General features: G+C 39.5%; 1 protein-coding gene across 1 annotated transcript in view; it reads left to right on the forward strand.

Moving 5' to 3' along the window:
* CATSPERB (catsper channel auxiliary subunit beta) overlaps window positions 1-19193 on the forward strand; it is a 71601-nt gene extending 52408 nt beyond the window's left edge. The window contains exons 20-26 of the mRNA XM_088145072.1: window positions 592-801; window positions 2809-2919; window positions 3225-3335; window positions 15871-16009; window positions 16504-16604; window positions 18072-18146; window positions 18917-19193. Of these exons, the coding sequence (XP_088001198.1) occupies window positions 592-801; window positions 2809-2919; window positions 3225-3335; window positions 15871-16009; window positions 16504-16604; window positions 18072-18146; window positions 18917-19138 (969 nt within the window). The 3' untranslated portion in view covers window positions 19139-19193. The remainder of the gene's footprint in view (window positions 1-591; window positions 802-2808; window positions 2920-3224; window positions 3336-15870; window positions 16010-16503; window positions 16605-18071; window positions 18147-18916) is intronic.
* Window positions 19194-23307: the final 4114 nt, after the last annotated feature.

Genomic DNA, 23307 nt, shown 5'->3' on the forward strand with positions numbered 1-23307 from the left:
ACTTTTACTCATATCCAAGCAAGCTGCCAGTAGAACTCCTCTTGCTCTGTCAAGGAGGAAGAAGTACAGGTAGGGATGTAAGGATGCATGACCAGTGTGCATAACCCCACCATGCTCCATACCATAAGCCACTGCCCCTCAGGAGAATGCCTGAAGCAGGTTGTATGAAGATGAGAATGCATCTGCCCCAGTCCAACTACTGTATATAAAGTTGTGACACCTACTATCTTGTGCCCAATTAGAATTTCAAGTATTTTTGGGACTGCACTGCAAGATTCTTGAAAGCAACTGAATATAATTCTTTTATGAATAACTTTTATTGTTTCTCATTTTAGCTGACTGGGACCATTCACTTGAAATAGATATGTCTGCTGTATTTCAATGTACTGGATTAATTAAGAATGTAACCACTGAAGACATATTTGTCAAATTAAAATTCTTGAACGATTCCAGTTAAAGACAGCACAAATATTGAAGCATTATTTTAATGGTTGGGCTTTCATAGAGAAGGCCTTATGATGGGATAATAATTATTATTTATTTTATGTTGGAGGCAAATTAATATTATGTTTTTTAAATTATCGTCTCTAGGGTAAAACCACCATAGCTGTGATTATGCCATATGCCAGCCTCTTATGCGATGTTGTATGTATTATATTAACCTTGAAGAATTCCTGCTCCTACCTTAAAGTAATGCACTATGTTCTGCCTTATAAACTGTCTACATCAGACTGGCTGTCTAAGGAGAATAGCTTCGAGTACAATAATTCACTGATTAGTAAATATTTGAAAGTTCTGCCGGTAAGGATCCTAAAGAATTTCCTAAATGCTCTAGACAGGAGAAAAACAAAAATGTAGCAATATGCTCTCTGGCCACAGATTACACTATTTCAAAGATGGAGCTACCCATAAGATAATAGAATCATGCTACCTGGGATGGCAGTATGGCACTGAATTTCATTTTAACCATTCTTTTAAATAGAAAATGAATTATTAAAAAAAAAACTTTTAAAGGACAAGAATACTATAGCAAAATTGTCATGGGTAAAATATAAGTTATTGTACTTTGCTTATTTGTGAGATAGCATTGTATAGCAACCTATCTTCAAGTATAATTATGAGGTAAATAACATGAGAGAATTTGTCAGTCTTCACTGAACAATCACTCCTCCAGTAGTATCTAGTCTTCCTGACTCTCTATACAGAAACTAGAAGTCAGGCAAAACTCTACAGTGATATCCACAAGGTGTGATCAAAAAGATGAATATGGCAGCCACAACAGTGTTATTGAAGCTCTGCTCATATTTTTATGTGTGCTGCATGTGCAATGCACATAAAAAATAGACAGAGCTTCAATCATACTGTCATAGCTGCCATCTTGACTTTTTTACCATATGTTGAGGACACCATTGGCTGATAAGTCCTTCTATGACATGTTACCAATGCAAGAAGCATAGACAGCAAAAAAAAATGCAGAGCACAGGACACATCTTAAAAAAAAAAAAAGAACAAGTACAGTGGCCATCTGACAATGATAAAGTATGTTCAGAAATACCATTGAAAGAAATTCTGAACATCTCCCATTTTGTGTTTTCTTGCAAACCACTTTTAGATGCCCTGATCTCTGCTGATGTCTCTGTTGCTCTAACCATACAATCATAATATATAGTGAAAGCAGAGGTCCAGGTCCTGCAAAGTTCTTAGTCAAAGCTATTTGTCACAAAACATTAGGACTGGGCAGTGTTTGGATTCAGTCTCCGGCACATAGCAGCATGAATGTAGGACCTAACTGTGAAGCCTTAAAGCAGTTGTGCCTATTCCCAGTGTTATATTTTTGCTCCTGCATGTTTTGATGCATCTTTTGAAGACTGAATGGGAAGTGCTGCATGCGCAACCATACTTTTCATCCCCTTCTTGGAGGACAACAACTTAGGTCTAGCCCTGACTTGTTTTGTTTCTGGCTTTTGGATCCATCAGAAACAACTGTGCACCTCTAATTTCCCATGCTCCTCCAAACTCCAGGAGTCTAGAAAAGCCCAGTGATCCCACTGATTGTAGGTCACAGAATCACAGCTAAGCTTCAGGACTCCAGCATGAAGCTGAAGCAGCTTCTGCTGCCTGGAATCCCAGAAGAGCAGTTCCTGGGTCCTTGGGGGGAAATGGAGTGAGAGGCCAGAGGTGGCTGGGAACAAAGGGATATGCTATACTTAAGCTTTGGGTGAAGTTCTTTCTCTCATCTGTAATTTATTTGGCTTGTATATGCTCATGTGTTCTCTCTTTCTTCTGTGTGTGAGTTGGGTGGATATTTTGTGTAAGTATTTCCTGAGGGTAATCCATTTGCCTTCTGTGAAATAGAATGTCTCAATAGTCTGGTAAGTAGAAAACTATGGGTTTTGCAGCAGCACCAAGACTGTCTCTCCCTTATACATAGCTAGAGGTTTTGTTCGCCTGTTGTACATTTGGGGTTGGTTTGTTTGTCAACCTCACCAGTTTGGTTTTTAAGAAGTTGCTAAATTCTTGTGTTTTTCTCTCCAGGGCTTACAACACTTCTTCATAATTACAGATGTACCCATCAACTAGGTTGCTAATTTATTTTTTAAAAATCTCTTGGGTATACATATTTGATTAAGTAAATTATATCCAGGACCTGGAATTTCTAGCACAATTTTCAAAGACCAGTTTCAGTGGAATCAGGGTATTTTCCTGGGAATCAATGATACTAGTAATTAGGAAGTTAGATTTGGGATTAGGAAAAGGATGCTGAAACACTTACCATATTCTCCAACAGTTTTGTTGCTGTTAATACAGGTGAACTATAGACCACCATCTAGAATGGGAATCGCTGTTCCACTCACAGATAATTTTTATAATGTACACCCAGGCAAATCTAAAATGAGAAATTATTTTAAAGAATCACAGGTAAGCTTTGGTTACTGTTTTTTTAAGTCCTTTGAATGCCATGATTTTTTAAAAAAATATACAAATGTTATATGCCTTGCTCTTATGCATTATCATTATGTCAATATGCAAGTGCATTCATAAATTACAAGCCACTTGTAACAATGAAAAGCAGTTGCAAATCCCTTTTCATCCCTACTCTACCATTTAGGAGCTTATGTGTGGAACAAATGACAGTCAAAAAGTCTCACTGACTCAGAAACCAGATCACTGTTTATTCATTCTTTGATCTCACAACCTCAGATCAACAGATATCTTTTCCACAGAATACTGGAAAGTTCAAACAGTGTGCTAACAAGCCCAGCCGAGCCGAGTGTAACTGTGAGGATAATATGAAGCTGTCGTTTTCAGTTGCCTTTTCAGACTGTAAAGAGAAGGTAAGAATTCAGGGCCCCCTAATCAGACTAATGGGATTGAAAAGGGCTAGATTCGAGAGGCAATTTTTTGGAAGATGGGGGCTGGGTTTACAAAGACACAGCAACATTCAGGACCAACTATAATACATTGCATCATATTTAATTAGAATACATTTTTTTAAAAAGTGTGAGAGGCACAGTTCTCTAAGAAAAGAATTCTAAAAATGGACTGTCACAGCCAATAGGTTTTTTACCACCTACCTTATTTCAGATGGTGGATACAGATGGATCAAGAAGACTTCAAAGTACACAGGAGGGTTAGTATGTAAACACACCTTCCTTGAAATGTCTTTAAATACCCAAGTCCTGCAATTTAAAGAAAAACATTGATACTTCACCTTGTACTTGAAAACATATTGGTACTATAGTAATCTTTGTACAGCAGTAACATACATGGCATGGGTACTGCTTGGGTGTCTTGTAGCAAGGGTATCTCTAGAATGGGCCTAAACTGCAGCTTTATCCAAAATAGGATTGTGTCCTAATAAGTTTCTGTGTATTTCATTCATCATGCCCATTACAGATTTCATGCACTGCTGTGGCACTTCTACTTCCTCATCCACTGAGAAAGTAATAGAGCTAGATGTCATTAATATCACCCCGAATCCTTGTGTCAGGTTTCTGTTGACAAGCTGGACTACAAGCATTCAAGGGCAAAGAGGTCCGATAAATAGATTTATTGTAGAAAAGTTGATGAAGCTCTTAAGAAAGAATTCCAGTGAGTGCTCTCTATCAAATGCAAATACTGTACATGGTACATGATACTATGTACCATGAATCAATGTGGTTTTTACTGGCCCTTGAGAATTGGGGACATCTGATTCATATTTACATAATGATTCTGTCTGGGCTGAGAATCATAACTGATATAAATTGAAAGAATGAGCAATTGGTTTAAATTAATTAATTAATTAATTAATTACATACATACATACATACATACATACATACATACATACATACATACAATGGTGATCCTTCAGGACCAACCATTTGTTACCTACTTTCTAGCCAAACATAAAGAAATATCACAGTGCCTCAAATGTTGTCCATTTTCCATCATCTTTCCAAATACAATCTAGAAAGACTGTAAGAGAGAAACCCCAACCTACAGCTTTCATGAAAGCTTTGGCAGTCCTAGTAAGACAAGTCTCAGTAGACTAGATAACATTTTCCTGCTTTTCCCAGGTGAAGCTGTAGCTGCTGACCCCTGTTCCAAAAGGCCAAGGCTCTGTGTTTCTCACCTGAAAGGAACAAGCTGGTCAATTTCAGACTTGTTGCTGGTACAAATTTTTGCAGAGTGGAAGGCTAGTTTAAACGGTTCATGAGATTAAAATGAATAACATGTGGGGGGGTTATCTCTCAAAGGATGCAGTGTAAAGTCATGTCATAGTGGCAAGATCCCACTCAAGGAAGGATAGATAGGAAAAAAGATCCTACTGTTTTGCAGGACTTCTATCACTCCATTAGAACTTTCATTATTTCTACACCCAGGCCATCTCTCCTTTCCAGATACTCTCTAGAACATCCTTTATAATGGGGCCAGTTTCATCCTGATTGATTCATTGACCCAACCAACTGTCAAATAATCTGACAGGGCATCAAAACACTGAAATTAAAAAATAACAAACAAGAATACATTACAACAATCATTATACCATACAAGGGGATATAAATGAAAAAGATCAGGAGAATTTGCTGAAAGTAACAATGAATCAAGATACAGTACAAAATGCTAGAACAAAATAGCACCCCAAAGACTGAAAGAAGTGCAACAAGGTGCCATTTTTCATTCCCCATGCTACCCTGCAAAAAAGGTAATTAAAATGGAAATAGCAAGCCTAAAAACTTTGGAGAAAAGAGCATTGAACTTGGAAGAACATGGAATGCAGAATTCCTTAGATGAACCACAAAACAAATCATGTGACATCTCAGCGAAGGAATGATCATATGACATATGATCACATGTAACGATCTGCCGCCCGCTGATCCCAAATCCAGTAACTTTCCTTGCAACCAGTATTGATTCAAAAGAAAGTTCATTTATTGAGAACAAGTGTACAGTTCCAAAGCATTGCTAAGACTGAGCCTGAGCACGCCAAAAGTTGTTTTTCTTACTTTTCCCTCCTTCACCCCCCTTACCTCCTGGTCTCCTGATTCCCTTGCTGGTATGACCTTGAGCATGCCAACGCCTGTGATAAGGAGCCATCTGCTTCTAACGGTTTGCCATTCCTTCTCCCCACCCCACCCCTTTTACAATGGCAGAACCACAGCATGTAAAAAGCAATTGCTAAACTAGCCAACATAACAATCTACTATTAAATCTTGCGAGGATTCTGACATGCCGCCCCTCCACAAGTGAGGATGTCAGTCAGATGACTCATATTCTTCACTCTGTAAAAAGAGAGAGAGAGAAAAAACATGGCATAACAACAATTCCAACTGTTAAGGCTTTGTAGGATAAGCATTATAGAATTTTTAAACTAAACCTGGAGCCTTTACATGTTTCTTGTCAACCCATTCAGCCAATGATTTAGGAAAATGTTTCCACTGAATTACAAACTAAATCCCCCCTCTATGTTTTCTACTGTCCAGTATTTCTTTAACTTCACAATGTTGTTCTCCTTCAACCATAATGGGCTTAGGTGGCGATGGGGAGGGATGCCATTGAGACGACTCTTTGTAGGGTTTAAGTAGATCACAGTGGAAGACTGGATGGATTCTTTTAAATGTAGCAGGCATCTGCAATCGTACTGAGATTGGATTAATCACTTTATCAATAACAAAAGGACCTACGAATTTTGGAGCAAGTTTTTTCGAAGGTTGTAATGATTTAAGATGCTTGGTAGACAAAAGAACCTTGTCGCCTACTTTCCAGTCTTTCTCTGGGGTTCTCTTAGCATCTGCAAATTTTTTGTACGTTGCCCTGGCCTCCTTCAATGATGCAGCAATCTGAGGCCACACTTGCATCATTTGTTGGACCCAGTCATCAACTGAAGTGACTTGAGTGGACTCTTTAGGTAGTTCCAGGATGGGTACAAAGTCCTGTCCTGTAGCTATTTTAAAAGGGGTGAGGCCAGTGTTTTGGTGCACTGCATTATTATAGGCTACTTCAGCAAAAGGTAACAGCTCATCCCAGTTGTCTTGCTAGTAGTTAATGAAACATCTCAAATATTGTTCTAGTACTGAGTTCAGATGTTCACAGGATCCTGACGTCTGGGGGTGGTACCCCAAACTCAAGCCCTGCGATGCCCCCAGTAGTTTTAGGAACGCCCTCCAGAACTTGGCGGTGAACTGGACCCCACGATCCGAAATTACTCATTCTGGGACACCATGAGCTCAGTAGACATGTTGTATAAATAGCTTAGCCAGTTTGGGGGCTGATGGAAGGGAGTGGCATGCCACAAAATGGGCTTGTTTGGAAAAAAGGTCTGTTACTACCCAGATGACTGTCTTTTTGTTACTTTCTGGCAAGTCTATAATAAAGTCCATGGAAATTTGCTTCCAAGGAGTCTCTGGGTTTGCCACTGTTTGTAGAAGCCCCATTGGTTTGCCCCCCCTCCTCTTGGCCATTGCACACGTGGGGCATGTACCCACATATTCCCCTACATCTTTTCTCATAGTTGGCCACCAAAATTGACGTCTGAGAAGATGTAAAGTTTTCACAAAGCCAAAGTGCCCAGCCGTTTTGCTATCATGGCCTCTTTGCAACACCCACTTCCTAGCGTCTGCAGGGACATACAGCTTATCTTGCTGCCACCATGTCCCCTGTTTGTTTACCAGGGATTGGTTATTGTTTTTAAACCAGTCATCCTGGGCAATCTGGGCATTTAATTTTTTCAATAATTCTCCTTCTGGTTGTTCTTCACCCCTTTTTCTCTGAGCTCTAGTGACCACTGTTAAAGCTGCTTGGGCACATGAAATTACAGGGGCGACCACTTCCTCTCACTTGCTGTTGTGTTGAGGCAGTCGAGACAGGGCATCCACCAGGAAATTTCTTCCCCCAGGAATGTACTTCAGGGAGAAGTTAAACTGATGAAAATATCGTGCCCATCTCATTTGCTTGGGAGACAGTTTCCTCGGTGCAGTCAAGGCCTCTAGATTTTTGTGATCAGTCCAAATTTCAAAGGGATGGGGTGATCCCTCCAACAAGTGTCTCCAGCCCAGTGCACCACGAACACCTCCTTTTCCCACACCAACCAGTGTCTTTCTGTTTCTGAAAATTTCTGGGATATGTACGCACATGGAAATATCTCCCCCACCCCTCCTTTCTGCAACAGCACAGCTCCCACTGCCATATCCGAAGCATCTGCCTGGATGACAAATGGCTGTTCTAGATCAGGGTGCTTTAAGATCAGTTCAGCCATAACCAGTTGCTTTAAACCTTGAAATTTTTCCTGGCACTCCTTAGTCCAGGCCAAGGGGGCTCCAGATTTTGAGGCCTTTGCCTTGTCCTTGCCCTTGGTTTTCAACAAGTCTGTGAGTGGGAGTGCTACTTGTGCAAAGTTGGGTATGAACTGCCGATAGAAGTTAGCAAAGCCCAGGAAACTTTGAAGCTGTCTCCTGGTTTGGGGAGCTTACCAACCCGTGACGTCCCTCACCTTGACCGGGTCCATTTCAATTCCATGATGCGAAATTCTATACCCCAAATAGTCAATTTGCTGAAATTCACATTTAGAGAGCTTGGCATACAATTGCGCCTCCAGTAGCTTTTTTAGTACCTTCCTGACTAATTGTACATGCTGCTCCATGGTTTCAGTGTAAATCAAGATATCATCCAGATAAACCAACACCCCCTGGTACAAATCCTCTTGTAACACCTCATTTATGAGTTGCATAAACACCCCCACTGCTCCTTTTAATCCGAACGGCATTATTTCATAACGGAAGCACCCCAGGGGGAAATTGAAGGCGATTTTATTAGGATATTCTCATGGGAAGAAATGCAAATTGCTTATCTCCAAACAATTGTTTTGACTACAAAAGTCAGGGCATCTGCATTTATTTTTCTAGTTTGCACGTATACTGCTATTTACTGCCACCTATTGGCGTCTGTATGCTAGTTACCTAAGGGGAGGTGCATAGTGTCAATAAATTGTGGGTGATTGTATGCCTCACTGTCTTAGTAGGATTTTAGTCATCATGTAATCAGTTTTATAGGTTATGTAGTAGTAACTAATAACTAAGTAGTGTACCTCTTCTCTGAGAGTTTTTTGGCTAGAGACTTTGTTAAACTTGTGTGTTGGATAAGTCTTGGATGCCACATATATGAGAAGAAGTGATTTTTTTCTATGTTTTGCATGAAACTTGTATTTTATGTAGTTTTTATTTTTCTCAATAAACAACCAGTTATGTTTTATAACTTCTGGCTGGATTTCTTTGGAGAAAAAGATAAGGACATTGCATTCTTTAAATCTCTCTAATGCTGGTGTGTATTTTTGGCATGAACTGTGGTTATAGCTGCACTCTGCATAACAGGTTTTCCATTGATCTCCTTCACGGATTCGCACCCTGAAGTAAGCATCCCTTAAATCCAGCTTCATGAAAATTTTCCCTTTGGATAAATGGGCTAACAGGTCTTTCATTAGGGGTAGTGGATACCGGTTGTCTATAGAAATGGCATTTAGGCCCCGATAATCTGTTAAAGAGCCATCCTTCTTTTCCCTGAAAAGCACTGGTGCAGCAATCTGAGAATGCATAGGTACAATAAAGCCCCTCTTTAGATTCTTATCAATGAACTCCTGCAAGGCTTCCAACTCTTTGGGTGTCATAGCATACATTTTCTTCCTTGGGAATTTAGCCCCAGGTTTAATCGCTATAGCACAGTCACTGGCGCAATGGGGGGGTAGCTGATCTGACTCCCGTTCGCTAAACACCTCCTGCAGGTCACGGTACTGCTTGGGAATCTGAGTTGCAGCCTCCACTGCCTTTTCCCCCCTCACAGCGCCCATCTCCCCCTCTGACAACGTCTCGTTAATTCCTTCAACTTCCACTCCTCCCTCCTTCGGGAAATGCAAAATCTTTTCTTCCCAGTTTACTTCTGGGTTCTTCCTTTTTAACCAATTCATGCCCAGAAGCACTGGGTTGGATGCCATGGAAGTTACTAGGAATTTAATAGTCTCTCTATGGTCTCCCATAATCAGCTTGAGCTCTTCAGTATGATATTCCACCGGACCTCCCCCCACTGGAGATCCGTCCAGCTGGGTAAAAATCACAGGGGTTTTGAGTCTCTTTAAAGAGACTCAAACCCCAAGCGAGGGCGGGATTAATCAAGTTACAAGAGCAGCCAGAGTCTGTCAGTGCTTGTATCTCCACCCTCTGGTTCATCCTCACCACTCTTAGTTCCACCCAAACTTTAATGGGACTCACACCCATTTCTTCACTCTCCGAGTCCTCCCGTGAACTACTTTCTTTCTCTGGAAGAGTGGCCACCTGTCAGAGAGTGGAGCTAACAACCTCCGGGTTTTACTGCCACCGTGCGTGGCTGCTCCAGCGCCTGCCTCGCTGCCGACAGCCGCCGACTCTTTCTTGCCGGGCTTGCAAGACTTCAGCCCCTTCTGCTCCATCTTCTTACCTCCTGGTTCCGGCTTCACTTTAGGGCACACCACAACAAAGTGCCCCGGCTCCCTGCAGTTGAAACAGATGTGATGGCTCTGGCTACTTTCCGGCGTGCTGGTCTTCGCCTTGGGCGCCATCTTCTTTGTTCTGGGTAAAGGCGGAAGTTGGGTTCTTGCTTCTACAGTGCGCCATTGCTCCTCCACCTCACCGGCCATAGCGACCCATCCATTAAAGGTTTTGGGGTAACCCTGGCACATCACGCACTGCAGTAAATTGGGTTACAAGCCTCTCTGGAAGAACTCGATTAGGAGCTCCTCAGGCACGTCAGGCAGCCTCTGTGCCAAACCTTGAAATTCGTAAGTGAACTCGGATACTGTCTTGGACCCTTGCTTAATCCTTTCCAGGACGTGTCGTGCTTTTAGCACCATGCACGGGTCTTCAAAGTACATGCAGAGAGCCGCCATGAAATCCTCTAATTTCCTTAAAGCCCGATCCTTCGCCTGGTGCAGGCCAACCACCCATTCAGCTGCCACGCCTTCAAAAAAACTGGACACATAGGAGACCTTCTCCTCCTCGCTGTGGAACAATCTGCCATAGCCCTCCATGTAGATCCGAACCTGGGTGATAAAGCAGGCAAGCTGCTCAGCATCTCCCCCGAATTTCATGGAGATGCCCCACTGCTGCATCGGGCTCTTTTTGGCTCTGCTAGGTGGGAGATCCTCCTCCTCCTCGCTGGAGGTCTCTCCCTCAGCTGATTGCTCCACTGTCTCTGTTCCTCCCGGTGTAGCTGCTGACTCTCGTGTAGGGAGCGTAAATCCCCCTATGAGCAGTTTATCCACCGCGGTCTTTAACGTTCTCACATCATCGGATAGGGACCCCATCTGCCCTTCCAGTTTTCCCATGCAACCTTTCATCGGAGAGCCTCATCCCTTCATTATCGTTGCCCTCGCCTCCGCTCGGGTTTGGCGCAATGATTCCACTAGCTCCTCCTGGGTTATCACCTTAACTTCCAACGGAGGAGGATGCAGCCTCTCTTCCACTTCCTCAATGAGATCGTCAGCCATCCCATTGCTTGGTAGGTCCCGGTCAACGTGATGCTTCGGACTCCCCACAGGACAATCTCCCCGGTGGAAGTCTTCACTGGGAGTCTTAGCAAAATGTAACGATCTGCCACCCGCTGATCCCAAATCCAGTAACTTTCCTTGCAACCAGTATTGATTCAAAAGAAAGTTCATTTATTGAGAACAAGTGTACAGTTCCAAAGCATTGCTAAGACTGAGCTTGAGCGCACCAAAAGTTGTTTTTCTTACTTTTCCCTCCTTCAGCCCCCTTACCTCCTGGTCTCCTGATTCCCTTGCTGATACGACCTTGAGCATGCCAGAGCCTGTGATAAGGAGCCATCTGCTTCTAACGGTTTCCCATTCCTTCTCCCCCACCCCTTTTACAATGGCAGAACCGGAGCATGTAAACAGCAATTGCTAAACTAGCCAACATAACAATCTACTATTAAATCTTGCGAGGATTCTGACACCCACCTTCATTTAACTGACCATTCTTTGTTTTTGCCTGATGACAATTAGTTTATTGTCAAAATGTTGCATTTTTGTCCATTATTTATAATTGTATTTTATATTAAAATATTTATTATGGCTAAAAATAGCCAATTAAGATGATTAAATAAGATTAATCAACAATTGTAAACATTCCAATCATTCTTAAGTTTCTTTCATGCCAAAAGGGGCCAGGATTGAGCAAGCTGGTTGTAACCCTTGTTCTTTCACATGCCATGTCTGCATCCTTGAGATCTCCAAGCTGAAAATAATCTAAAATAACAGAAGAAATAGTTATAAAGATGATATCCCTGTGACCTGCCCCAACACTTGAATAAGAATCATGGTAGTTTGACTTGCATCACAGTGGGCAATCCAAATTTCTTATAGCAAGCCAGTGACTATTCCAGCTTCACCTCCCTGTGCCAACATCTTGAATAAATACTGCTCAGAATGAAAAGCAATGCTGACTTCCGAGGAAGAAATGGTGAACTGAAGATGACTCCACTAAAAGCGGAGCTGATAACTGCAGCGGAATGAAGAGCCGGTGAGTAGACAGGCTGTTTGTAATTCCATTCTGGACAAGGAGAGACTTGAGATCACCCACAAGTGCTCCATATAGTTGCTCCTCATGAGGAGACCATAAGACAGAGCTGTAGGAGATGAGGGAATAGCCATCTGGCTCAAACCAAGATTGGCGCCTTTAAAGACACTGGGTTCACATACTTCCTTTCCTAATCCCTTTCAGAAATTGCTTGTTAACTGCTTTTCAGCTATTAGGAACCTTTGGGTTGACAAGTCTGAAAACACCAGGTGAGTTTCTTCAACCCTTAGCAAAAGAAGTTTTAAATACAAGTTTAAGGACTTAAATATATATATATATATATATATATATATATATATATATATTGGAACAAACAGCAAAAGGGTGATTAGAACTTTGATTTTGGAAAGTTACAAATGGACTAAGGGTCCAGGTGGATTTGAAATAAGATTTTGGAATTAATTATAAGAATCCTTCTCATGGTAAAATGCTTTTGTTTTGAATTCTCTTTTTAAAAAGCATGATAGGATGAGGATGTTAGACACTAGAGAGAACCAGAAGGAACTAAAGATTACAACTAAAGCAGAAGAATATTTCAATTTCATTTACTAGATGAAAGAAGCAAATTCATAGAATGAAGCAAATTTTTTAACATTGGACTTATTGAAGGATATTTTTGAACAATGGACCCAGAAGTTAATTTTAAGAGCATCTGCCTATATAGATAGCCTGGGTTTAAAGATGTTATGAAAGAGGAACAAGTTTTACCGGACAAGATTGAGACTGATCTGAAAGTGGATTTAAAAATGACAGGCTATAAGAATGATATGGAAAAAGATGCTACACTGGACATACAAAAGAAACCAGTTGATGTCTTAATAATTAAAAGGAATATACTGTACAAATAACAAATCAAAAGAGTGACCTGGATAATTTTCCTATATTGGATTTACAAAAGAGGCTTTTTAAAGCTTCAAAGAATTTGTGAGAAGGGACAAAGAAAAAATGAAAAGAAATCAAGTTCTGGGACATTATTTGAAGGGAGTAAAGATCAAGATTGTTAAAAGTAAAAGGAAGGAATTTAAAGTTGGTTTATTTGATCAAAGTTAAATAGATACGATGTTATCTCTGGTAAACCTTAATGGACTTTTGCTGCTCAGGACTGAAATAACGAGGCTTTAAGGATTTGTTTATAGATAAGAGATGGGATATGGGAAGAAAAGATCATTTGTTGTATTTTAAGAGAAGGCAATAAGTTACTAAAATTCTTTATACTTGTACAAGGGGAACGTCATTTCTTTATATATTTCTTTTCTTTTTCTATACTATATTTTTATTATTTTTCTTTCTCTTCTATTTTTCTTTCTATTTTTTCTTTCTATTCTTTTATTTGTTTAGTTGGTATTAGTTTTTATCTTTGTAATTGTAGTTTTTAATAAAATTACTATTAAAGAATGAAAAGCACTGCCAGCCTGTTTTGCCAACTGTGCCATGAAAATAGGATGGCTGGACATGAGGGGTATTTAAAACTCAGCTTAGGGACTTCTGGTGGCTAAGAGTGAGGGCAGATGTCAGGGATTATGTTTCATCTTGTCTTAGGTGCTACTGAGCAAAATCTGTTCCTGGAAAGCCAGCTAGCTTGCTGCAATCCTTTGCAACCCTGGACACGGTATCACTGGATTTTATTACTTACTCTTCCCCCTGTACAGGGATTTTACAGAACTGGGCCACTTCATTCCTTGCAAGGGCCTCCCAACAGTTTAGGAAACAGCATGGCTTTTTTAGACTACATTTTTAGATATACAGTGGAGACCTAGTCAATCACATGATTTTGGATTACAGATTGCAATTTACCTCCAAGTTTTGGAAGGCCCAATTATTAAACATTAACATTCATTCGTCATCAAATGGAGAATCTGAGAGGTTGAACCAAATATTACATATTTAAAGCGCTATGCCTCTTATCAACAAGACAATTGGACTAAGCTGTTGTCAATTGCAACATTTGCCTACAACAGCTTAGTACATTTCTCTATCAGCATATCTCCTCAGTGTTATTGACATATCTCCTCAGTGTAACCATATAACACCACAGCTTCACAAGCTGCATTGGCTCTGTATAAATTTCCAGATGCAGTTCAAGGTGCTGATTATCACCTATAAAGCCCTTCATGACCCAGGCTGAGTTACTTGTATATTACCTGTCTCCAACTGTCTGTACTCATCCAATGAGATCCAGCAGAGTGAACATGCTTCAGGTTCTTTCCATGAAACAATGTCACCTAGTGGGACCCAGGGGACACACCTTCTCTCTTGCAGTGCCTGCTCTATGAAATATTCTCCCTGAGGTTTTATCCTTCCACAAAACCCAGAAGACCTGGTTCTTCCCCTGACATTCAGCCAGACCCATGGGTTGAGCCCATGTAAAATGTAAGATCCTTGAAATCAGGCAGCATATAAATTTAATGTATTATTATTAATTATGTGTTGGTTGGCCTTGGTTGCTCTGTCATAGTATTATTTCTGTTATTTCATTATTCTGTTGCTTTTTATGTTCTGATAGTTAATTATTTTATTTTTAATTCTTTTTTTCTTCAAATTGTAAGTCATTCATAAATTTATATGGATGGCCATATAAATCTAATAAATAAAATTAAAATAAAATATACAGCTTGTGAATGAGCCATTTTATCTTCAAAATGCCTACTTAATATGTCACAGTCCCAAAGCTCTTGATGATCACCCACTTTCAAGCTGAAATAGTCTATGAAAACTCTGCTGGAAGTATTGTTTCTTCACCATAATCACAGATTGGGTGTGATTGTGAGCTTCCACCTGTATATTCAAATTGAATTTGTCAGAAAACGACAGACATGGGTTCAGTTGTCCAGTAGACAGAAGTTTTTATTGGGCACGTTTGCAAAGGTGGGTCCCTCCCGCAGCAATGGAGGAACCCCGAAACAAGGTCTGACAGGTTTTTTATACCCCCTATCTGTCCTCCCCCTCCTACGAGGGCTTGGCTCACAATCTCACCTTTTTTTACCGCCCCGGAGCACCGCTAATTAACCGCAAAACCGCAGACATTCCACTTCCTAATCCAATCAGCGCAATACACATTGCAATACCCACTTGACCCAACAGCCGCCCCCTGCCGTTTCTCTCCACTCTGGTGCGAACATGCCTTCTGCCTACAGTATTTCCTCCCTCCTGCCATCCCTCTTCACTCTGGTGCGAATGTGCCTTCTGCCCATCCTCCCTCCTGCCGTCCCCCCCAAGGCTGCCCCATGGTGCACAGCGCTCTCCCCTAGCAAACATGGTTCGTTTGAGGCCCTCACTTCTCCCTGCCTTCTCACAAATTTTATACCAGTTTTTCAGCCTGCTTGATCACTCCCAGCAGACTAGGCTTTGCCTTGTGGCAGAACACCAAAATACTTATTTTTATTGCAGAATTTCTTCCTGGGGTTAACTGAAAATATACATCTGAAGGCAGTGGGGTGCAGAGATTCCTGTCTGAGGATCTGCTTGTGGAGTGACTACTGGCCTCTAAAGTTCCCTGTAAGACATTTGTGGGTGGGAGAGGGAGACTGGAAAATAGTACATAAAGTATCGCTTCTTAAGTCCAGTTTCTCTAACCTCCTATCTCTCAAAAGGAAGAATGTTCTGAAACAGATTGACCCACTGATCCCTGACTTGTAATAGAATTAGGTGACTTTAAAATAAGTTTTTGTGGGACCCTGTGTTGTCTGCGTGCTATCCCATTTAAATTCATGCACAGTTGCAGTTACATCGGTAAAAAACGTAATGATTTTAACATCTCCTGTCCCTATGGCTCATTTGTCTTTAGGCTCTACGAATGAAATTTCCAGTAGTAAAGCTTCCTCTCTATTTTGTTGTGGAGGATGAGGGTTATTCTATAAACCTGACAGCTCCTTATTTTGTCAGCATAGAAGAAATAAACAACAGAATGAACTGGAAAGTTTCAGGTAAGAAGCAGAATACTGGGGTTCAGAAGGATCCTTTCTGAGAAATTCTATTCAAAATATTTATGTTGCTGTGTTCTTTAATGTTCCTCTTCCTTGCCATACCATATAATAACTAAAAATGAAAAATATTGTTTTCCAGATCTATTTACTTTCATTTTCATTTTTACTTTCATTCTTCTTGAAAAGTTTCGCCCAAGTTCTTTCCACTCAAACAGCAACCACGATAAAGAGTTATGATGATACTGTTTTACCAAGTTTTAAGTTTGCCCTTTCATTATAAGTTATCATCATAACAAAAAACCCATTGCATATAGCTCTCCATTTTATTTTTAGTAGCTTCCACATTTTTAGTTTTAGTTTTTACAAAAGGATACCTTTTTGCAAAGCATTGGCTAATTCATCTTTCTTTATATAGGATTAATTTTCCACTGAAACTTGTAACCAGACAATGCATGGAACTATCACTCAGAGACTATTTTAACTATTTTTTTCAGGTACCGACAGAACATCAAGTATGGAAAAATTAAGGATATACTTCCAAAAAACCAACAAAATGAGGTTGTATAATCCAGATGGGCTAACTTTATCAATAACTGTAAGTTTCTGATCAAATACGTATTTTGAATAAAAAAGCCAAAATCTACTACTAGATTGCAACAATCTGACATATCTTCCAGTAAAACTGCTAAAATATTAAAAAGTGGCAAGGCTTTGATCACCTAATCAGGGCCACCAGCTTGACGCCTCTGCAGATACCACTGAGTAGAATGTCTGGCACAAAAACATAACAGTAGGATCTCCACTTTTCTACCCACTACTTGAGTTCCAGGGTGTCTGGATGTAGCTATTCCCCTAGGAAAATCTGTTCCTCATGGGGCAGGCAGTTAAGCTATAATTAAGTTTTCTTGACGAGAGAGATGCCCCCAATTTACCTAGACTCTGGGTGGGGCAGAGCAGGATGTCCCCCTTCCTCAGGACTAGGCCTTTAAACAAATGGCACCAATCTTCCCCTTTAATCAAGGGTGATGAGATCCAAGCTGTTTACTTTGGAATGCATTATGCTAATATAAACCAGTGCAGAAATAAAGAATGAAGTATTTTTATTTTGAATCCCACTTCATCCTGTTGTAGGGCTACCATATCTAGGCTGCAAAAACCTGGATGACTATTAGAAGGCAAAAAGGGTTATGTGCCAACTAGCCATCATCCAGGTTTTTGCAGCCCAAAGAGAAACTACATTTGCAACCCCCATGGAACTAAAAGAACTCTTCTTACACAAAGAAAGTCTGACAAGGCAAGCAGGTTGAATAGATTCTTTACTACTGACAGTCTGGGGAAAATGTGAATGTGATTGTCATCACAAGGCACAGACAGGTTAAACTTTTTTTCCTTGGTCATGATCTCGGTCAAAATGACCAACCAAAGAAGTGGCAATTTTAACTGTAGGGAAAATCTTTGTTTTGGCACCAGTGGGAGAGTTTTCCTTTCCTAATGTTAATCACCACCCTACTGGTACATCTTAAACTGTGTAGGTGTATCACAACTTTAGTCAAAAATCTTAAATCTTAAATCATATTTGCTTAAATCATGTGATTTTGCTATCTATGATTTGCTGAATAAACTACACTTAGCTAGTGGTTCACACATTGTATTAAATAATTCAGGATAAATTGTTCTCCATTTTTAGTAGTTTCTCAGTACAAAGAAAAAGCAAACTGCACCACGATATTTATGTTCATTAATATTCTAAATTAGGGGGAGGCAGAATTAGCCTAGACAACAGACAGATGATAGATGATAGATGTAGCACACACTTAAATCCCTATCCATCTGCCTAAATAAAGACACATATCTAAAACCAATCAAGTTATTCAGAGCAGCAATTCCCAATTTGGAAATAAAATAAAATAGTAATAGAGAAAACAAATCATTTCCATTCATGTCATTCAAAACATACAGTTTAATCAATAACAATTTTAAAAGATTAAGCAATGTTAGAAAATGTATTTGTAGCATAAGAAATAGTATTATGACTAATAAAAATAATGTTTCTTTTTAATAGGGATCTGAGCTTTTCCATTTTAGAGTATCCACTATTCCTGGAGTCTCCTTTTGTAATTTATTTGATGAATTTCAGGTATATATATTTTTTATTAGTGTCAAAATATAGTATTACATATCATCCATAAAATAGAACACAAGAATGTGAAACAATCCTAAAGATATAGTTAGTTACTTCAGCAAGAATTATTTATATTAGCTGTATTTGGTACAGATATAACGAGTAGTAACCCCATGTTCCACAAATTTAAGCGACATTGTCTGTAATGTCCCCCCCAAGAAAGTCAGTGTGATAAAATTTCTAGAAACAGAGCATTGGCAAAAATGCAAACATTGCATCCAGTCTTGATAGCCCCCAACATAATAAAAGAGGCCCTGGTCACAGATGGACTCTCTATTCCTTTCTTCTTAGCAAGTGGAACCTATCCTGCCTCTTTCCACAGAAATAAAGACTGATACTTTTGTTCTCCCACAAGTCTGAGCCCCTGCTTGTCCCTTTCTAGAAATTAAGCAAGTCAAGCGAATATACCATAGATTATTAGGGAACTCAGATATTACATTATAAGAATTTGGCAGGGATTGATTGACTGGTTGATTAATATTCATGAATTCATTCAATTTTTATTCTGTATTTGAATCTTTAAACACCCCTGAAATGAAAACTCAGCTAAAAGAACTCTTTCTACTTCTTTGCTATTAGATAGTTTCAAATGTGTATTTAATCTTGCAATGCTAGCCTTGCTTTCAGAGGTATACTTACTACCGTAAACATGAGTTATCTATCCCAAGTACCAACTTTTAAAGGAGTATGACTTTTCAAATTACCAGAATATTTTTTTATTGCAGATTTATGTTGATGATTCACCACTGGCTTTTCCAGGACGGCATCTCATCAGTACAATTGTGGCTGTGTTAATAGGAGGCATTCTCTTTGTAGCCTTTCTTCTGCATATCTATGAAATCCAGATAGGAAATTTTTTTAAGAGGAAATCAAAGAGAAACAAAGTAGAATCAAAAACTTCAACTGCCACAGCTTCAGAAACATCTAGTACTAGCACTGAATCATAATTGTCAATTGCTGCAACAATGTTCTCACTTCCATGCTAATATGTGGCTTTTTTTTTTTCTTCCTTATTTGGCCCACAAGAATTGTTGGCTTTTGTTACAGTTCTTTTTTCTCGTTAGATAACATAAAGAATGTTCCTTTATTTCTTAGCATGACATTATTCTAGTCACTGTTGTCATGAATTTTCTTAGTTTTTGTGTGGGGAAGTCGGTTATCTATGCATTTATTTTTACAGAAGTATGAACTCATGTTCAGAAGAAGTCATCCAACAATATACAATAACATAATTAAAATGTAAAATAAAAAATATTATTAAATATACACCTATTCTACCTCTGCATTTATTAGGTACCAGTTATTTCTTGATTAAAGGTTCTGTAGAGCAAATGCAGCAATAATTGCAAGCATTTGGCATTTATGTTAATGCAAAAAAAGAAAGTCCTCTAAACAAAGTTACAAACAAACATTATGTATTTTATTATAGGGAGAAATTCCCTGATTGTGAGCCTGATAAATTACAGGTTAAAATATACATTATGCTGAGAACTCTCCCCCTCCCCTCAAAAAACTAAATAAAATAAAGAGGAACATTTTGGGATTTTAAAAAAATTATTCAGAGATAATTTCAAAGGAACATAAAAGTGCAGATAGCAAATAAAATAAAATAAAAAATACAACTACAATTACACATGTGCTTTATACATCCAGGAATCTGAAACAGGAGGCAAACATTCAAAATAGTATTTTTTAAAAATTATGTCTCTACATATCAATAGTGCTAGTTCACTGACATACAAAATGAGAATGCCTAAGAGAAAAAAAATGCATGATATAAAGTAGGACCTGAAATAAAATTTTGTGGTATATAGTATAACAGAAACATTCCTGCTCAAGGATCCAATCACAATATTCTATTCTCCTCTCTTCCCCTTTCTCTCCCCCCACCCCAAAGTGATTTGCACACTATCTATGGATCATGAACATGGTCATTTGTCTGCTTTGGGAAAAGGAAACATTATAGTTTGCTATATAGCTCCAAAAAACATAGACCATGGAATGCTGAGAGGTTGTTCTCCTTGCTGCTTTGCTAGAAGAAGACCAATTCAAATGTTTACAACACATATCAAAAACCCTGCACTGCAAAATCAGGCGCAGATTTCTCATCCCAGTATTGTATAATTATTGTTTTAGCCATCTCCCATAACTGAAAAATGCACTGCTTTGATAGATGGTAGATTTCAAATCTGAGGATATAGTCCAAAAAGAACATATGTATTTTTGATATACTGAAATTGACCCAGATGTTAACAATGCTGTTGATGTCAGCCCCAAATGTAACATCATAGAATAAAATCTAACCATATTGGTTACTGATCCAATTTCTGTCTTTCATGTCCAATAATAAAGTGATTACACCCAACCCTTATTGACCATACTCTAGGATACAGTAAGATGTTGTTGTTACCTCATTTTAAGATCATAAGAAACTAATTTCACATTGTTTAATGTAGCCTGACATTGATTTACCAAGAAAGATCATTCAAGCTTGTTATTCTAAAGGTCACATGAATGATATCAATTTATTCAGGTGCCTATACGAAAAGGTTGCTGGCTTATTATTCTCTGACACCTCTAACTTCTGTGAAGTATCAGAAGCTGCAAACACATCTGGACAAAATAAACCAAATAACAAATATGTAAGGTGAATATATTGCCAAGAATGGAGTAGATTTCTAATTTTTTCATCCTATAAAACCAGACAGGGCAGAAGACAATGCTCAAAAGTTTAGAATAAAGATAAACATTACCATCTAGTGGTGTATATACAAACTGCAATTTGTAGAAATGGTGTGCTTTAGATCTAAATTTGGCTTAAAAATCAGCTTGGAAAAAAAAGAACTTGAAATTAAACTTGCAGGCACAGAATATTACTTTTCAGACAGAAAAAAATAAATGTCATGATAAGACACAAAAACCGCATGCTAAAGAAAGAAAGCACTGAGAACTATTAAAGATACCCATTCCTGTTTGTCTTTGAACGACGCTATTGGGTTTTGTGCTCATATTGTGTCCTAAAGTCTGTTAATTGCTCATGCAGACACACAGTCTTTGGCATCCTTGGGCTGCAGATAAGACTCTGCTTTGGTAGACAATAGAGCAACACCTGGCTGTTTTTTGCTTGCCCAGCTGATTGGCTCATTCCCATACAGGATTTTCAATCTGTCTTGTATTTTGCCCTGTTGGCATCCATATAGCTTACCAGCTTGCAACACCAGTACAGAGTGTTAGTTGTACAGGCTGGTAGTTTGAGAGTTAGGAGTATAGTTCCTTTAAGTCTCTTGACTGGAATCCAGTCTTCTTTGGCTAATGCCTTCCTACACAGGAACTGACTGCTTTGGCAATGTCTGGTCTTTTCACTTTCCGACTGCCATCCTGTAGTCTCAAGCAGGAGCTCCTTGTTTGAAGTCTGCTTTAAGTATTGAGTTTCCATTAGTACACTGATCTCATTTGCTTCAGTCAGCCCCAGACACTGAAGAAGATCCTGTCTTCTGTTTCTGGCTAAAGAGTTAACTTCAATCCTACTCTTCTTCTGTCTGGATGCCAAGGTAGTAAGAGCTGCTTCCCAGCTCTTTCATATCAATTTCATTGTTGAGGTTATTGCAATCTCTTGGCTATCACTTTCTTTTTGGTAGCAAATGACTAAAAAATCCACATATCTAAGGATATATGTCATTTTTTCCATATGTTGTCCATATGTTGGAATGATGACAGGGTCAGTTTTACCTTGTATGAACTCTTTCTTGACAAGTACATGGTTCAGCTTTTCATTCCAGGCTCTAGCAGCTTGCTTCAGGCTGTAGATGCTCTTCTGAACTTGCACCCCAGATCTTCTTTGCCAGGTTCCCCAAACTGGTTGGCTGCTGCAGGTAGATGGCTTTGTTGATTTCTTCTTGCAGGAATGCAGTCTTTGCATAAAGGCAATATCTCATTAGAGAAACATTGGACTTTGATTTCTAGATCTGAACATGGGATAGATCCTTGAGGTACCCCATTCTCTGCAAAACAAATGGCTGAAGCATTGTGGCAACATCAGCAGCAAGTAGATACCCAAATAAACCTGTATGTTGCAATGATACAGCTAGCACAGAATTCGGGATACAGCTTATTTCAGCTGGGAACAGCCCCCAAAGTTGCTGCACAACCAATGTTCTTCCATTCTTCTGAAAGTCTGCCCGAGACGTTCTGGAAGGCTCAAGGTCAATTCCTGACTTTAACAACACAGTGTAAATTGTTTGTAGTGGGCACAACAGTGGAATTTCCTACACATTAGACCAAGGTTGCCTTTGTTCTTAGCCTGCTGAAAAAGGGAGCAGCCATATGGGCAGTTCCACTAATTGAGACCAATGATGCCATCTTAGTAATCCTTTTCCCTGCTGCGTGCTCCGACTCCAATGATATGAAGCCCATGCAAATAGGAGTGAGGAAGAGGTCACTCCCCACAAAAGAGGAATAATAAAAGTGAAACCTTAGATTGTGTTTTTACTGTGGTGCACTAGGTCCAACATCCGACATTATGCGATTGCATTTTGTAACCCGTCAGCCTTTGCAGCTCCATTGGTTAGAAATCCAGCTCAGAGCTCTTTTGGACTCTAGGGCAACTACCAGTTTCATAGATGAGGCTACTGTGCCACAGTTCAGCTTACTGAAACACTTAATCCTGATATTCACTGGGAACAAGGGACTACTTCTTTCTCTTCACAACAATGTCAACACCACCAAATGCAGATTTGGACTCTTTTTCACCCTCTCCTTCTCACTTCTGCCTGCATCTCCTTCATTGATAGAAAAGGATGCAGATTTTCCCATATTTGGGGGGAAGATGAAACCATGACTTTGTCTCCACATTGGGCTATCAACTTAGAACCTGGACCCCAGATCCCAGCTAATTGGCAGTACACCATGTCTACTCAAGAATTAACTGATTTAAAAAACTTTCTGGACAATAATCTGAAAAAAGGGATTTATCTACCCTTCCTGCTCACATCTGTGCCTGTTTTTATAAAAAAGAAAGATAATTCTTCAAGGCCTGCTCATGATTATAAGCTTCTAAATTATGTGGCCATTACAGATCACTACCCACTGCCTCTAATAAACTTGATAAGCTTGAGGA

This window comes from Python bivittatus, unplaced genomic scaffold (assembly GCF_059951505.1).
Source record: "Python bivittatus isolate LINGU-HERP-01145 unplaced genomic scaffold, Pbiv_v1 ctg000480_np1212, whole genome shotgun sequence".
Lineage (NCBI taxonomy): Eukaryota > Metazoa > Chordata > Lepidosauria > Squamata > Pythonidae > Python > Python bivittatus.